The sequence below is a fragment of the Ahaetulla prasina genome, chromosome 4 (genome assembly GCF_028640845.1).
Source record: "Ahaetulla prasina isolate Xishuangbanna chromosome 4, ASM2864084v1, whole genome shotgun sequence".
Lineage (NCBI taxonomy): Eukaryota > Metazoa > Chordata > Lepidosauria > Squamata > Colubridae > Ahaetulla > Ahaetulla prasina.
In genome coordinates, this window is record NC_080542.1 from 137,187,707 (window position 1) to 137,202,495 (window position 14,789).

The 14,789-nt window shown below is 37.0% G+C and overlaps 1 protein-coding gene across 1 annotated transcript in view; it reads left to right on the forward strand.

Moving 5' to 3' along the window:
- The window catches only part of PTPRN2 (protein tyrosine phosphatase receptor type N2), a 925,005-nt gene that overhangs the window by 282,525 nt on the left and 627,691 nt on the right, over positions 1-14,789 (forward strand). The window contains exon 6 of the mRNA XM_058179748.1: positions 12,368-12,821. Coding sequence (XP_058035731.1) covers positions 12,368-12,821 — 454 coding nt within the window. The remainder of the gene's footprint in view (positions 1-12,367; positions 12,822-14,789) is intronic.

Genomic DNA, 14,789 nt, shown 5'->3' on the forward strand with positions numbered 1-14,789 from the left:
GTTACTGAAATCATATTTCCTTCAATCAAGATTGGAGTGGTTAACATTAAGTTTAAATCTATTGTGTGCTCGTATATTGTTGCAATTGAAGCTGAAGTAGCAAAGATAGCAAAGAAAAAAGTAAAAAGTAGCAAAGTAGCAAAGATAGCAAAGATTACTTGAGATGGAAGTGAAGGGCAGCAGGGGGACCAAAGGGCACATAAATTGGGGTGAGATAGGCAGATGGGGGAGTTGGGGAGCAAACTTTTACTTCAAATGGCCATCTACCTTTTAAGGAGAACTCAGGCAGTCAACAGTAGGCAAGCATACTTAAATATTTGTGTAATTGTTATTTTAGATTCCAGGCAGAAGTGGAACTTTCTGCTCTTGTAGACTTAGGGGCAGCCACTCATTTCATGTAGAAACAGTACCAAAATTAAAGTTGCTTCCTTTATGAATTTATTGATGAATAACCAAGGGCCAATTTTACAGAGAATGGCTCCTTTGCAGTTGACAAGCAAAGATCAAACTGTTCATAAAACTGTTTGCAAGTGCCTCCTTCCAAATGTCCATCACCTTGAGAATATGATGACTTCCGATTCTCTATCCAGAAGTGAGTTGAGTACAAAAGAGGTATTCTCATACCCTTCCCCTAAATGTGAGCAACCTTACTTACAAGCATCTTCTCTCCCCATTGATAATATAATTTCAATTTGAAGCCAGAAACCCAAATCCTAGCAAAGAATCACTTTCTGTGAGATGGGTTATAAATTTGATTAATATGTAAAGGTATCTACTTATGACTTAGACATCCTGAAGTAATATCGGGATGTCAGCATCAGAAAAAGATTAGTTCACCCTTTAAACTTAGCAGCATCTGCACCAATATCTTTTGTGCCTCCAAATCAGGGAGAACAGCAGCCATTCTGAAACGAAGCAACCCCGAAGTGTACCATTCATGACTAATCAACAAATAGTCCTTAATGGAACTGCGTCTACTGGAAGGAAGTACATAGTGCAGTATCCCAGGGCTCTATCTTAGGCCCGATATTCTTCAATAGCTTCATAAATAATTTAGACAAGGGGAGAGGAGGGGAACTCATCAAATGTACAGATGACACCAAACTGGCAGGAATAGCCAACACTCCAGGTTTAAGATCCAGCAGGATCTAGACAGACTTGAACTTTGGGTGTTATCTAACAAAATGAAATTCCAGGGTGAAAAAAGTAAGGTTCTACATTTAGGCAAGAAAAACAAAATGCACAGGTACAGTATATGAGGTACCTTGCTCAATAGTAGTAATTGTGAGAGGACCTTGGAGTCCTAGTGGACAATCACTTAAATGTATCAATAGTTGAATCCTTCAAGTTTTTAGGTTCTATCAGTGGTGGGATTCAACATTTTTTACTACCAGTTCTGTGGGTGTGGCTTGGTGGGCATGGTTTGGTGGGCATGGCAGGGGAAGAATACTTTAAAATCTCTATTCCCACCCCGCTCCAGGGGAAGGTTACTGCAAAATTCCCATTTCCTCCCGATCAGCTGGGACTCAGGAGGCAGAGAATAGAGGGGGAGGGCCAGTCAGAGGTGGTATTTACCAGTTCTCTGAACTACTCAAAATTTCTGCTACCGGTTCTCCAGAACTGGTCAGAACCTGCTAAACCTGATGTCAATGTAGTTTTACAATAAGATATAATTAATTCATCTGGTTTGGTTACCTTCTTAGTTTGCTCCAAGATGCTGATGATTATGTAATGGTATATTTGATAATATATAATGTTTATATAAGCAATGTAATACTTACCCTTTATATTATGGAAATAGGGCAATACTTTATTTAGCCCACAGATTAGTGTTTTTAAGGCAAATTGATATGAAACACTAAGTATGATAACTGTTAAGCATTAACTTAGAGTATTGATTAAAAGTGCTACCTAATTAATATGCAGTGATTCCCTAGATAACATGCAGCTGAAATGCCTTCTTTAAAATGTTTTTATTCCACCTGGCTAAATTAGGTGTAGGGTCTTGAAAGGTGATAATGATAGAAATTTGCACTTTCCTTCCTTTCCCAGCTAAAAGAACTAAGCTTAACCAATCTCTGACATAGGTTATTATAATCTGCTCAGTGTGTCCAAATAATACTTGGGGCTTGAACAAGTAATCTATGGCAATCATCAATCACAGTACTTGTTCAAGCCCCAAGATTTCCTTTTAAATGAAGAATAGTAGTCCATCTTTTAGTAAATTCACATTTGTCTGCTTATATCTTATCAAACACTGAACTATGTGTTTGTGTATAAGAGTATCTATACTTGATTGTGCTATAGTAATCATGTATAGATACTTTTATATAAAGCATTGGAACAGAGTTGGTAGCCAATTGTGAATCTTCAATCTACCATTTTAATGATAAGACCGGATGGCTAAGCAGGAAGTAACTCTAGACAGAAACTGATGATTGGGAAGAGTAATGTGGATGTCTTATAATGTTATAGTAGTAGTAGAAGCAGCCCGGGGGGCATTATGACATTTCAGTTGAGAAATGAAGCTGAAGATAAGTGCATTCTCTAGAAAAAGCTGTTGTATTTATCTATTTTCTTTTCCATAACACACTCTGAGATAAAACAAATGATTGGTAGATGCCTTCTGCTTTAACTGCATTTACAGCAAAATAGATTGTTCCTCATTTAGTAATCAGCCTGTAATCTATCCCATTATGTAGCAATTGTACAATCAGGCTTCAAAGGTAAAATCATTACTAGGTTTCATCAAAAAAGAATCTTGGATCCTCCCCCCCCTCTTTTTTTTTTTTTGGTTTATCATCTGTATTCTGTGTGATGCCTTTAACTAGAAGGTGTTAATTAGCAGCCTTCATTATGCAGGTTCCTCTGAAGTAGCTTTTAAAATTATTTCAAAGCTTTAGTGCATATCACAGAGGGAAAAAAAGGTTATGTAAGAGTCTTAGCATGATGAACTCTCTTCCCTTGCAAATCATTGGTGGTTTCATGATATATTAACAGCAATTACTCTTAGGGCTGTTGGTTGCTTAAATGTTACCCTTGTTTCTGAAGTTGGCAAGGTATAAGTAAAAGAGAATAGAAAATAATTTAAATGATTTTATGCATGTAATTAAAAAAAAATCAACATTTTCTAGCGTAGCCAACGAAATGGAATACATGTCATAAACTGCAATTAATGCATTTCTATAATAAAATACCATTTGGGGAGGGTGTAAAAATAAAGATTTATGTAGTATGAAGAACCCCAAAAATGCTTTTTCAAGAGTTAATTGGACTTCCATATTTTTTTCTTTTAAAGACATTTTGGTTCTCATCCCAGAAGCTTCTTCAGCTCTGACAGAATAGTGGGGAATGGAAGGATTTATATTCCTTGCAGCCAGCTGGTCATTTGCATCCTTTTAGAGGGTCCTTGAAGCAGTTGGAGATTTATCTGTGTCCTCAGGGTCACCTGAGTGGTACTCCTGGTTCCTGTAGTCTGCAATTTTTCCTCTGGAAATCCATTCCTACTCCCAAGCCATTCAAAGGGTGTTCATCCCAAATTGTATAGCTAAAAGACTGTAGAGATTCTCAGTCATCCAGGTCATGGTTGTCCCAAAGGTGCTTTTTCAGGAGGCAACTCATTTTTTTCTTTTGAAGACATTTCACTTCTCATCCAAGAAGCTTCTTCAGCTCTGACCGGACAGTGTCACTGTCACCCCGAGGACACAGATAAACCTCCCAGTGCTTCAACGACCCTCTAAAAGGATGCAAATGACCAGCTGCCTGCAAGGAATATAAATCCTTCCATTCCCCACTATCCTGTCAGAGCTGAAGGAGCTTCTTGGATGAGAAGTGAAATGTCTTCAAAAGAAAAAACAAGAATGTCCAGCTGTCTCCTGAAAAAAGCACATTTGGGAAAACCTTGACCTGCTGACTGAGAATCTCTACAGGCTTTTAGTATGAAGAATCTTATGATTAGGTCATATATACTTTGAATAGTTTTTGATAATGAAATGTACTAATTGTGACTCAGATCAGCAAGGAATTAAAACATCGAAACTGTAAGTGTAGCTTTACGTTTGTTAAAAATACTTCCCTGTGGCAGCCTTCCATCCTTTATAAGTTAGGTAAAATGAGGACCCAGATTGTTGGGGGCAATAAGTTGACTTTGTATATAACATACAAATGGATGAAGACTATTGCTAACATAGTGTAAGCCGCCCTGAGTCTTCAGAGAAGGGCGGGATATAAATGCAAATAAAAAAAAAATCATTGAGTTCCATCCTCTCATTCTCATCAGTCTTTGTCTGGGAAATATTAGATACCAGCTTTCCACAAACTGATTCTGGATCACCCATTTGGGACTGCAACTTCCTTTAATCCTCTTAAATTTTCACTCATAGCTGTTGACAGTGCTTTAGAGAAGGGATCCCCAACCCTTGGACTGTGGCCCACTACTGGATTGTGGACTATTTTGAACTGGGCTGCACAAGTGGTGGGCTTGCATGCACACAGCTCAACTTGTACAAGTGGCAGGCCAGTGCATATTCCCCTCTCCACACTGCTGGGCCGCTAAGCTGTAAAATTTGGGGACTTCTAGTTTAGAGAAAGCGATCATATATCTTGGTGTATTTCCACCATACCCCATCAGAATGCTCAGTAGCAACCCACTCTCATAACTACAAAAGGGAATTAGAAATATGTTTCTTAATCTTCCCAAAACCAGGTTGTAAAAAGTATTGAAGGCTGAAGGCATGAGAGATATTAAACTATTTGGGTTTTGGTTGTTTTTTTTTTTGAAGTTTCAAAGTTGTTATTGGTCTTCTAATTTACCACTAGTTAAATTATTTGTAAAATTTCTATTCCAGTATTTGGTGGAAGTCAATTTTACTAATCAACAAACTAACAAGAAAGACAAAAATAGAATCTCTGCATTCTCTGGGGCTCAAATTCTTCACACTGATAAACAATTAACATTTTAAAAATTTATTTGACTAATAGCCCTCCTGTGACTGACTGCAATCAGGCAGGATTTCAATCAGTTCAGATGTTTCATGATCCAAACCTTCATTTTTACATTAGTTAATACATAAATCCAGTTGTGCAATTTTAAGTTTGGAGATTTTATTTGATTTTTATATTTTAATATAGACACATGACTGTTTTTCTTCTTCTTCTGTCTGAGAACTATGCAAGTTCTTCAGCAGTAAGAAGAGGAAATTGCTAGCAAAATCAAACCAGAGATTTACAGGCCAGAGATATGCAAACTAATATGGATGACTATTAGGGGTACCTATTTGGGGGTTGTGATAAACAGTTCTGCATATCTGACTTCTGATAACAATCTCCAATGAAGCTTGTAGTCTTAAGATTAATAAACAAGAAGTGTCTTTAGAAAGCAAAACAGTGATAGAGCTAAATGGACTAATTGCTGAGATAGAAAGGCAAGATTTTATGTCTAATTATGAAAATAGAACTGCATGTAAAGTTAATTCCATTAAATGATAAGTATAAATTCATCACCCAATAAGTAGGAAAATGGAAATGTAAGATAAAATTAGTTTCCATAAAATAGAACTTAGATTCTCTTACTGTAACTCATTGTATCACAATAAGGTGATGAGCACAATATATAGTGTGGATTTGTCCTGTAAAGGAAATACTGCACATTGATTTGAAGAGTAAAAGGACATACTTTTCAAGAGCCTTGTTATACTTCCAAAAACATGGCAGCACTGACCCAAAGGTGGTTTTTCAGGAGGCAACTGAACTTTCATGTTTTTTTTTTTGGAAGATATTTCGCTTCTCATCTAAGAAACTTCTTCAGTAATAATTGTGCTGAAAAAAATTACTTTGTGGACTATAAGACCATTTATGATCTTTATAGGATCCCTCAGATACTTGATCATCATTATAATCTGTATGCGTCAGTAGGGATTTGAACCGCTGAACTGTGACATTTCGATTGACAAGCTCGGCATCTTAGCCACTGAGCCACCCTTAGATTATTTAAATAGATAAACTTAAATAATATCATAAGCCATTCATTGTTTTAATCTCATATGGTATATGGAGTGAAGAGATGCTGCATATGGAATGGTCAACTGAGACAGGGGTCATGAACCTTTCGGACCTCAGGCACCACTAAATTCATAATTTTACAGTGCCTTATACCACTGTAAGCCGCCCTGAGTCTTCGGAGAAAGGCGGGATATAAATGTAAATAAATAAATAAAATAAATAAATAAATAAATAATAATAATTTTAAATCCTGCGGACCACTAATATGAATTTTTAAAAAAGATAAATAATATTTAGTGCAATATAAAATGCAAATAATTTTTCTACAGACCATCAAAATTTTCTCGCGGACCACCAGTGGTCTACAGACCACTGGTTGGTGACCACTGAACAAAGAGAGTGCATAGTCACAACTGGACAGTGGGTGGAGCAAGAGGCTCAAAAGGTACCCACCTTGGTTTCTCAGACTGTAAAGGCAATGGCAGGAGATTTGTACTTGCAGACTTTCAAGATTCTGTAACTGTAACTTTACAATAAAATAGATTTAGCCTATCTGATCATGTTTCCTGTCTGGTCTACCTGATAAAGCTGACATCATCATCTTATGCAACAGAGGTCATTTTTTTGAGTCTTTAATGTATAGTATCGCAGCCTCTTGTAATGACAGCTATCTGGCAAACCAAGCTTCTTCATAAAAAGATGACAGAAAACTGAGTAAAAAGTGACATTCGGTTGACTTGTTTATCTTTCATGTCAAGTAAAGTTTGCTTATGATTTTAACTAGTGACATTTTAAATGCGAGTGAATTTTCTTGAGTGCCTTATGTACTTTCTAGATAATTAAATTACTTCTGGTACTTACTCATGTAGTGCACCATCATTTTTTCTATGACATCTGAGAAACTATTTTAGCCACTTAAATGTGGATAGTCTAATATTCACCAGTTTGAAAGGAATGAAATAATGTGCACCTTTTTGACATTTTCTTTCTGACGGGCCACTTGCTTATCTAAAGTTAGTGGGTGGTATATCATAGTCAATCTGACTTTATATTTCAGGATAATGTTCTGTTCTTTTTATTGTTCATGTGGAATATTATCTAGGTCATTTACATCATTCATGCTGGGTCAACAAAACTATATTTTGGAATATATGAAAAAAGAAAGTTTATCCTCATTCAAGTGATAGTTCAACTTAACAAATAGTTTATTTTATTTTATTTTTATTTTATTTATTAAATTTTTATACCACCCTTCTCCCGAAGGACTCAGGGCGGTTTACAGCCATAATAAAAAACAACAGCAAAATACACATAAAAACATGATTAAAAAACTTATTATACAAATGGCCGAATTAAAACAATTAAAAATAAAACCCCAATTTATAAAATATTAAAACGTTAAAACTAATTAAAATCCTATTAAAATCCTATGCCAGTCCTGCGCGAACAAACAAATAGGTCTTCAACTCTTGGCGGAAAGTCCGAAGGTCCGGCAATTGTCGAAGTCCAGGGGGAAGTTCGTTCCAAAGGGTGGGAGCCCCTACAGAGAAGGCCCTCCCCCTGGGGGCCACCAGCCGACATTGCTTGGCGGATGGCACCCTAAGGAGTCCCTCTCTGTGCGAGCGTACAGGTCGGTGGGAGGTATTCTGTAACAGCAGGCGGTCCCGTAAGTACCCTGGCCCTAAGCCATGGAGCGCTTTAAAGGTGGTCACCAACACCTTGAAGTGCACCCGAAAGACCACAGGTAGCCAGTGCAGACTGCGCAGGAGAGGTGTTACATGGGAGCAACGTGTGGCTCCCACTATCACCCACGCAGCTGCGTTCTGAACCAACTGGAGCCTCCGGGTACTCTTCAAGGGGAGCCCCATGTAGAGAGCATTACAGTAAATAGTTTGACAGTGTTGAGGGAATTATTTGTTTAAGTAGAGTGATGGCCTTCGGGAAAAAACTGTTCTTGTGTCTAGTTGTTCTGGTGTGCAGTGCTCTATAGTGTCGTTTTGAGGGTAGGAGTTGAAACAGTTTATGTCCTAGATGTGAGGGATCTGTAAATACTTTCACGGCCCTCTTCTTGATTTGTGCAGTATATAGGTCCTCAATGGAAGGCAGGTTGGTAGCAATTATTTTTTCTGCAGTTCTAATTATCCTCTGAAGTCTGTGTTTTTCTTGTTGGGTTGCAGAACCGAACCAGACAGTTATAGAGGTGCAAATGACAGACTCAATAATTCCTCTGTAGACAGACTCAGTAATTCCTCTGAATCAGCAGCTCCTTGGGCAGTTTGAGCTTACTGAGTTGGCGCAGAAAGAACATTCTTTGTTGTCCTTTTTTGATGATGTTTTTGATGTTAGCTGTCCATTTTAGATATTGCGATATGATAGAACCTAGAAATTTAAAGGTTTCTACTGTTGATACTGTGTTGTCAAGTATTGTGAGAGATGGAAGTATGGAAGGGTTTCTCCTAAGTCTACTACCACTTCTACGGTTTTGAGTGTGTTCAGTTCCAGATTGTTTTGGTTGCACTACAAGGCTAGTCATTCGACCTCTCATCTATATGCGGATTTGTCATTGTCTCGAATGAGACCAATCACTGTTGTGTCATCTGCGAACTTCAGTAGCTTAACAAATGGATCATTGGAGATGCAGTCATTGGTATACAGAGAGAAGAGAAGTGGGGAGAGCACACAGCCTTGGGGGGCCCCTGTGCTAATTGTACAGGTATTTGAGGTGATCTTGCTTAGCTTCACCTGCTGCTTCCTGTTTGTTAGGAAGCTTGTGATCCACTTACAAGTCTGTTCCGGTACCTGTAGCTATAATCCCTATAAATCCAAACATTTTAGAAAGTGAGCTGAACTTATAATGAAGTAATTTTGGACTCTCCATGCAATAAAACAGCAGCAAAAAAACAGACTGACAATTTATATATTCAATATATTCTGAAGCACACATTGGATTCAGTCAAACCTCTGATAAAAGTCATAACAATCTCAGCTCCTATTTCAGCTACTTTATGGAAATCCACACCATCCCAGAGACTATCTGTGCAGGAGGTAAATTTTTGACCAACAGAATCCCATGATGGGTGATACTGATATTTTTTGCAACTTTTCAGTAAATAACTTGGGTAGCAATAACTGCAACTACTGTATATGTTTCTGATAAATGTTGATCATTCCTGCACATTGGCTTGGAGGAATTTTTTTTTTTGGAACTTCAGTTCATGGACAGACTCCTAATTATTTTCCTGTAGAATTTGCTAGAACAATTCAGAACTCATGATTCCCTCAATGATGGAAAGCTGCTTGGTTAGAAGTAGCAAACCAAGCCCAAACTGTGATAGTCCACTAAGGTAATCTTTGATTTGTGACTGTAATTCACCCCAGAATTATTGTCGTAAATTATGTATTAAACTGCACCCAATTTGGTGTCTTTTTTGCAGTGGTGGTTAAACGAACACCAGAGTCTTTAAGAGAATGCCACATTTGTTAAGAAAATCCATTGTACCTACTGGGAAACACCTGGAAGTAAAGGCCAGTTTCTGGCAAAAAAGTAATAAATTGTAGTCATGTACTTGTGGGACACTGCAAATGGCTGCACACTGTAAATGCAGGCTAGTTGCCAACTGCCCAAAATCTCAGAGGGTAGAGGTTGTTAGAATTTCAAAACTGAGTCATAAATCACTATGGAGAGTGTCTGTTGTAAATTTGACTGTTGCCAAGCAACCAGTCATACGTCTAGGACTACCTGTACCATGTTTTGTAGATGAGGTAAGGTTTTTATGTTGGGATGTAGTCTTTGCTTTTTTGCCAAACATTAATCTTTTCATGATTTTTTTCCTATAATTTTAATCTGTTTTTATATTTATATTTGCATATTTTATTGTACTGTAAACAACTCACATTCACCTTGAACTGCAAGATGGGTGTCAAATAGATTTAATAATAGATAAATAAAGCCTTAGGCCAACCATTTATGTCTGATTTGGTCATCTCTCTATGGAACATTATTTCCATAGGAGATCATGTTTTAGGATTTATTTAGGTCATATTAAAATATTGAAAATTCAAAGGGTTTCACAAACGTTTAAGCACAACTATGTTGTCTTACTTTGTACTGTTGGTATAACATTGAACTTGATTTCCACCGTTTCCACTGTTTCGCAATGAAAAACAATGTAGTGAATTTTCCCTACAGCGAATACTGAATAAATACCAAGCCTCTCTCCAGACATTGCCAATGATTGTTTTAAATTTAATACTGCAACTTAGGTTCAATATGAGCATATATATATTTTTAACTTCTGTGTGACTTTGGACTGATTGCCAGAAGTGAGGATATTTTCCAGTTAGGCTTCACTATTGTTTATATCACATTTTTAATTAGGATTTTCCCCCCCTCTTTGAATAGTGTTTCAGGCTGCTGGATTGTGACCTGGCAAGCTGTTCTCTTGATACCAGCTTAGCCTGGGATTGACATTTCCGCCCAATTTGTATATGACTGCTTGAGGTTTCTGTCTTGCTCTTGTCAACTGACTTGTTTGCTACAAGAATGTCAGGGAATTAAAAAAAAAATCCTTTGTATTTTAGAATTCAAGTATATTGTATTTGAGACTTTTCCCTCTGTGTTTAAAAATCCTTACTCAATGACCCAAACTGTATATTTTGCAAACTAGAAGACTGTTATTTTATGTTATGTGTTTTATAAGGTTTTGTATCATAGGAAGAGAGCGCTCTGCCTTAGCTGACTGCTTAGATTTGGTTGTCTTGTCATAGGAAAAGTGGAACCATAATGGAAAAAGTGATATTGAGAGAACCCCAATCTCTCTGAAAAGGATCTTCTCCACATTGGAGAAGTATTTGTGAAACAGCTCTTCCCATTCTCTTTTCCTTTCATTGCATTCCCAAAAAAACCCAAAAACAAACATCTTCCTCTTCAGGAATAATTGGGGGAAAAGTGATATTCAAAATGATGACCTGTTTAGCATCTGAATTTCTGCAAATAAACGTCAAAAATGCAATTTCTGTAGGCCCATTTGCAAACTAGTATTAATTTAGTTTCAACCTATATTTGTTTCGTCTGTATTTTATACCATTCTGAATATGAATTATATTATTGAAGTAATGTTTAAGGGTATGTTGGAAAACCACTAAAATGTTTTGTCTTTAAATTATTTAAATTTTGATTGAATGATTACATGGCATAATGTTATGTGTGAATGGCCTTGGGAGACACTGGGTGGGTAGAAGATGTGATGGCCAGGGAAAGTATGATAAGGGACTGGGAGTCTGCAGCTGCCTAAGGGCAGAGAAAGAAACTCAGAAAGGTCTGTTTCCTGCCTTCTCTGCCTAGGAAGGCTGATATGTGCCATCAAATCTTTGCTATCCATTAGCAACCAAATGGACTTTTAATATTTAAAACTTACTGTTATATTAATAACAACACATAGTAAAGGTAAAGATAAAGGTTCCCCTGGCACATACGTGCTAGTCGTTGCCGATTCTATGGGGCGGTGCTCATCTCCGTTTCAAAGCTGAAGAGCCAGCATGACTCAATGCCAAAGGCACACGGAACGCTGTTACCTTCCCACCAAAGGTGGTCCCTATTTTTTCTACTTGCATTTTTATGTGCTTTCGAAACTGCTAGGTTGGCAGAAGTTGGGACAAGTAACTGGAGCTCACCCTGTTACACGGCAGCACTAGGGATTCGAACTGCAGAGCTGCTGACCTTTCAATCGACAAGCTCAACGCCTAGCCCCTGAGCCACCGCATCCCATATAACCCATAGAATGTCTTTATAAATGTGGATTTTTTCCTTCCTTCCCTTCCTCGGATTTCTTGTTATTTTTAATAAAGCAGTATTCATAACTTTTAATTCTAGGATCTTTCAGTGATCATGCAGACTGCTGATATGTTCTTTCTGTCTCTTTAGTGTATTTCTATTTCACTTTCATGGATTTGGAATTTTCTTTGCATTTTAAGAAAGAACACAAGAATTTTTATTTTAACTAAACTTAAGATCAAGCTCCTATTATTCTGAATGCACGAAAACCAGAATGATGAAACAGTTAAGAAATTAGTGTTTCAATGGCTTCATAAATCCCTCTTTAAATATAGGAAAACTAGATACTGTAGCTAAAGTATTCCTATGCCTAGTGAAAAATAAGCAAACAGTAAGGTATGTTTTTATATTATATATACAGGTTGAAAAGAATCAGTTGGTAAATATAACATAGGTTATCTTCTCCCTGCCCAAAGCAGAAGAATCAACTATATGCATTCTTACAGAGTTGAATGTTATAATCAACATGTTGGTTGATTGTAATGAATTATCCTAAGAATAATTCTAATGCAATTTACGTTTTTTTCCTGTTAGGTTGGCGACATTCCACCAAGGTCCATGATCAACTATATGATGCAGAATTCTAAAGGAAAAACACCTGCTATGACCTATTCAGTACCTGTCCATTCAAAGTATATTGAAAACATTCCTGCAAGGACCTTCAGCAAATCACAGATGGATAAATTTCAGCTAAAACCTGAAGAACAATTAGACAGGAAAGATCTATTGATGACCCTTAATGCATATATCACTCAGAAATTACCAACCAAAAACCTTGATGGACGTTCGTCTGTTAGCAGGACTAAAGAAACATCTCCTTATGAAAACAGGGTTAAACCTCTTCACATTGACCAATTTGATGGAATAATATCCAAAGAAAAGCTAGGAGGCTTTGAGATGAAACCACAGTTTCTACAGAGGCCAGTATCAGGATTGGTGTCTGGATCTAGACAGAATGATTTGAAGCTTTCTCTAACTCCAATAGATGGTAAGGAATTCATTATCTATGTATCAGGGGTGAAATGCTCCCGGTTCAGACCGGATCGCTTGATCCAGTAGTGATGGCAGCGGGTGGTTTGGAGAACCGGCAGCAAAAATCCCTAACACTCCCCCCCCCATGCCTAGCTGAACCGTGTGATCATCAGAGTGTTTTTTTAACTTTTAAAAGCATTTTTTCTTTGGCTGAAAAAATGCTTTTAAAAGTAAAAAAAAGCTGCTGATTATCGCACTGCTCAGCTGGGATCATCAGAGCCTTTTAAAAGCATTTTTTCTACAACCTCTTCAGCCGAAGAGTTTGTAAAAAATGCTTTTAAAAGGCTCTGGCAATCCCAGCTGAGTTGCCTGATTGTCAAAGGCATTTAAAAACATTTTTTTACAAAAAAAGGCAAAAAAAATCTTTTTAAAAGAAAAGAAAAGCCTCTGACGATCAGGCAACTCAGCTGGGATCGTCAGAAGAGCCTTTTAAAAGCATTTTTTCTACAACCTCTTCAGCCAAAGAGGTTGTAAAAAATGCTTTTAAAAGCTTCTGACGATCAGACAATTAAGCTATGATCGCCAGAGCCTTTTAAAAGCATTTTTTCTCTTCAGCTGAAGAGGTTGTAGAAAAAATGCTTTTAAAAGTAAAAAAAAAAAAAAGTTGGCCACGGCCATCCCGTCACATTATCTCCCCACCAAGCCACACCCACAGAACCGGTAGTAACAAATTTTACATTTCACCACTGCATGCTTTTCTTGTTTTTATTTTTGTTTCCTTTTAATTCAGTGATTTTTCAAGCTGTGTTCAGGAAACCCTGGAATTCTTTAGAATGTATTTAAATTCAAAAATTGCTTAGCTGGAAATGTAATAATGATGCACAGGCATCTCAGAGGTTGGTATTAATGAGCTTGATGGTTTTGAGCTGCAGTATACATTTCAGGGTGGATTTAGAGTCTAATGCAGTGGTCTCCAACCTTGGTCACTTTAAGACTTGTGGACTTCAACTCCCAGAGTCCCTCAGCCAGCAAAGCTGGCTGAGGAACTCTGGGAGTTGAAGTCCACAAATCTTAAAGTGACCAAGGTTGGAGACCCCTGGTCTAATGTATCACAGAGAGACTGAACAAGATTTAAGTAAAGCCTACTCCATATACACTTAAGAATCATGGCAATTACTGTGATCTTCAGTCTGCTTCAGAATTGCAGTTTCTTCAGTTAAGGACTGCAGGGTAAAATCCTAAACGGGTAGTTTGAAATTATCATCCAGGTTTGATATTCATATACAGATTTTTTTGGGGGGGGGGTTCATATTTATGAAATATATTCATATTCATGAATATATTTATATTCATGAATATATTCATGAAAATATTTTCAGATCCCTCACATCCTGGACATAAACTGTTTCAACTCCTACCCTCAAAACAACGCTATAGAGCACTATGATATATTTATTTATTTTATTTATTTATTTTTTTAATTGTTTTTAGACTGTATTTATCTGTTTTTTAAATGCCTGTAAACCGCCCTGAGTCCTTTGGGAGATAGGGCGGTATATAAATATGAATAATAAATAAATAAAATTTATTTTGTCACAACATCATACAAAAAGATATATATATATATAGGAATATATATATATATATATATATACATATATAGGAATATATATATATATATAGGAAGAAGAAAAGAAAAACAATAGGACAGGAACGGTAGGCACGTTTGTGCGCTTATGCACGCCCCTTATGGTCCTCTTAGGAATGGGGTGAGGTCAATAGTAGAAAGTTTTTGGTTAAAGCTTTTAGGATTATGGGAAGAGACCACAGAGTCAGGTAAAGTATTCCAAGCACTGATGATTCTGTTGCAGAAGTCATATTTTCTGCAATCTAGATTAAAGCGGTTTACATTAAGTTTAAATCTATTGGTTGCCCTTGTATTATTGCAATTAAAGCTGAAGTAGTCTTTAACAGGAAGGACATT